Here is a 3,057-nt window from a genome sequence, read left to right on the forward strand (position 1 = left end):
ATGCACTTTTCAGTATTACAGGTCTGTTGCGCAACACGTAAATAAGATGTAGATATAATATACAAACAACCTAAACAATTTAGGCCATTGACAAGTTAATCCAGGCACTACTTTAATATGATATTCATGTAAATATTCATAACTGCATTTTAATGCTCACCACTTTCCTCCCCACCCCCTTCAATCAATCATGTTTCCAAAGTTGACGCTTTGTCAGGAGCACGTGCACATTCCTAAACCTCTCTTGACAAACAGCAAACTAAAACTAGGAAGTTCTCACAAGTTTGGGCCCCTTAGTAATTTTAACACCAATGACACATTGCCACCAAATTATGTAATATTAAGACACTTGACCAATAAGATCTACACTATCCCTAATGAAACAGACAATTCAACAAGATCTTGTATTTGACAAGACTTGCTGCACAAAATACCTCAATACAGCAGGTAATCTAAGCATGTCAGTCTAAAAATATTCTCAACTGGAATTTCAGGGTAGCAATATTAGAAGAAAGTTTTCTTGCAAAATTTTTAATAACCATAAAATTACATAAATAATGAAATATTGTTAAATAATATGTTCAGTCTTAACATGCAAATTTTTATACAATTTTCTACACTTCCTTCACGAAGAAACATTTTGGCTTTCTGGTTTCTCTTGTTCCGTTTTTACTTCAGCTGGCTTAAGATATGCATTTATATAATTCGTAAGTTGTACCACAGCTATCAATGAAGCAATATACTCCTGTACATTTTCCCTGTTCAGATTCTGAACTTGTTTTACCAGTGTACTGTATACACGTTGTGCAAGTTTACTGGATAGACGGCCCACTGTACTAACAGTATGAGCAACCTTGTCATCTTTTGAGGAAACTGGAACTGAAATAATAGCCCAGTGTTAAAATACTGCTCACCAACGCATTTTTTTTAAGATACTTCAATGAAACATCTTTGAAAAGATTTTTGCAACTTACCTGCTTGCTTCTCATCTTCACCAGGTGGGAAATAGTAGTCCAAGTATTTTTCCGCTACTGCTGCAGTGCTGTCAACAGTTGTGACAGCAGCAAGGCCATACTTTGTGCTCAACAACTCATTTGCCTTGTTCCAGCTGAGCTCTTTCAGGCTCTTTGCTTTCTGCACACCAGCATCCTTCACTGTTGACACTTTGCTGCAGGTTGGCCGTAAAGTTGCAGCAACATAGTTCTTTGTTGTTTCATATATCTGAAGAAAAAGTTAAAAACTTTAACATATATTTTGAATATGGGCATTCCTATAATCTCTGGATGTACTATCACAACAGACAGCAAAATCAAGAAGTTACTTCCTCTTCTATGGGGGAGACTACAGCGCTGTCACCGATACCACTGAATGCTCCGATCAGCTGGCTTTTGTTCAAATAGCTACAAAATTGTTAATTTTAAAGTCTACTTTAAACAGCATGCTTTTTCTACCAGCCTGACAAGTTCCACTTCATTACGAAGTGTCGTAATCATGATCTATGGAACAAGTACTAATCTAATCTTTTAATCCGTTACTAAGATGTGTCAAATGGAACTAAACTTTACTTACTAAAGCTTAATCATAGAATACACTAAACAGTAAATCTTAGTCCAACAACTAGAAAAACTGGTTAGACAACACGATACAAAACAGCACGTGAACATCGTTGAAGATAATCAGAAAGGACTTCAGCTATTTCTATACTCGCTAGAACAAGTATATTTCCATTTTCCCCTTGCGTGGTTATAATCTTAAATTCACAGTTTTTTTTAGCCCTCAAACAGTTACGTTAATCATAATACTTTTTTCTGTTGCTTACCTGTTGCGGCTGTTCTTTGATAATTGGTAATCTTTCTTCCACCAGCGAAAGTCCTTTGCATAGCGTTCCATCAACCATTTGAATGGGTTGTTCCAGTTTCTTGGCCAAGGGAGCAGCATGTTCCATTGCCTTATTCACTGTTGCTTCAGCAGTAGATAATGTCCAGTTAATGACACTATTTGATCCTTTAACCCTGTTATACATGTCAGCCGATTGATTCAACGCCATTTCAACAACAGGGAGCGTCCTAACTCTGTCGACGCATTCCAGTCTTGGTGCTACAGACATATTCTGCGCTTCGGCCATTGTAATCCCTTCCTTTAAATGTAAATTACAGTACAATAAAACTAACGGCACGGATACGTACGGTAATCAAAATGTGACTTCAACCACTACCAGCTTACCAGAAACAACACAAACCAAAATGCCACAACACAAAGCTGCAAGTGTCGAACACAACTAGTTCCACTTTGCCGCTCGCCGCGAGTTATATACTATCGCAGGCAATGAGCGGTTGTGGAGGGGAGAGGTCCAATAGTAACACGTGACGTCAACGTAGTCTCTGCAAAACATGGTCGATGATCGACTAACGAAGTTTCGAGAGCCACGTCACTGCCGCCTGTATTAGAGGCGGCCGTGACTCGGTGCAACGCGAAGCTGCATTTCGTTCAGTGTAAAGCAACATTTTTAGTGAACCTGGAATACATGTTCAAACTCCTCTTGCGACGTTTCCTGTGGGTCTTGGCGCTGCCTAATGACATTATATGTATTAATCTGGTGAAGTATATTAAGCTGGACCGGTAATGTAGTTTGTATGAGGCGCCAACACGCCAACATTATTTTACTTTTGTGACGGATGCAGTCATTATTAATAAATGATAAATATCGTCAGCCAGAAGAGTTTTAAGAGCATCCTTTTCAGACATGCTTGTTCAAAAACAAAAGGTGGCGTTGAAAAATGGGAACACGAAAATCAAGTTTCATGAAAAATGTAAGAAAAGAACGAGTCTTTATGATTTCAGTGCAAAAAACAGTATCGTTGTTCGAGCTGGAAAATGTTACTGCTGCGAAGTTAAAGCAAAAAACGCAAACGAAATCGTTACAAGATCAAACTATTATGTGGCAAATGTAAATTCAGTGACATCCATATGTAAACATTGTGATGACTTTCGTCTCATATTAACTACAAAAAACAGTGAAATCTGTGAACTTAAAAGGACTGTAGCCTTGTTGGAGAA

At 38.1% G+C, this 3,057-nt stretch overlaps 1 protein-coding gene across 1 annotated transcript; it reads right to left on the minus strand.

Annotated features, from left to right (window-relative positions):
* Positions 1-515: 515 nt before the first annotated feature.
* On the minus strand, positions 516-2,293 carry LOC124793536 (lipid storage droplets surface-binding protein 2). The gene is made up of 4 exons (XM_047258028.1): positions 2,224-2,293; positions 1,820-2,137; positions 975-1,221; positions 516-879 (listed from the first exon to the last, which is right to left on the minus strand). Exons 2-4 carry the CDS (start codon positions 2,123-2,125, stop codon positions 626-628), a joined length of 807 nt encoding a protein of 268 aa, XP_047113984.1. The 5' UTR covers positions 2,126-2,137; positions 2,224-2,293; the 3' UTR covers positions 516-625.
* Positions 2,294-3,057: the final 764 nt, after the last annotated feature.

Source organism: Schistocerca piceifrons, chromosome 1 (assembly GCF_021461385.2).
Source record: "Schistocerca piceifrons isolate TAMUIC-IGC-003096 chromosome 1, iqSchPice1.1, whole genome shotgun sequence".
Lineage (NCBI taxonomy): Eukaryota > Metazoa > Arthropoda > Insecta > Orthoptera > Acrididae > Schistocerca > Schistocerca piceifrons.

What these genes read in the sequence shown, in the direction of transcription:
- LOC124793536 (XM_047258028.1), bottom strand. Translation starts at nt 2,125, where the DNA reads ATGGCCGAAGCGCAGAATATGTCTGTAGCACCAAGACTGGAATGCGTC. An exon ending in TCAAAGAACAGCCGCAACAG is followed by an intron (nt 1,222 to 1,819) that starts GTAAGCAACAGA and finishes CTTTTTCTTCAG; the next exon opens with ATATATGAAACAACAAAGAA. An exon ending in TGAAGATGAGAAGCAAGCAG is followed by an intron (nt 880 to 974) that starts GTAAGTTGCAAA and finishes CTATTATTTCAG; the next exon opens with TTCCAGTTTCCTCAAAAGAT.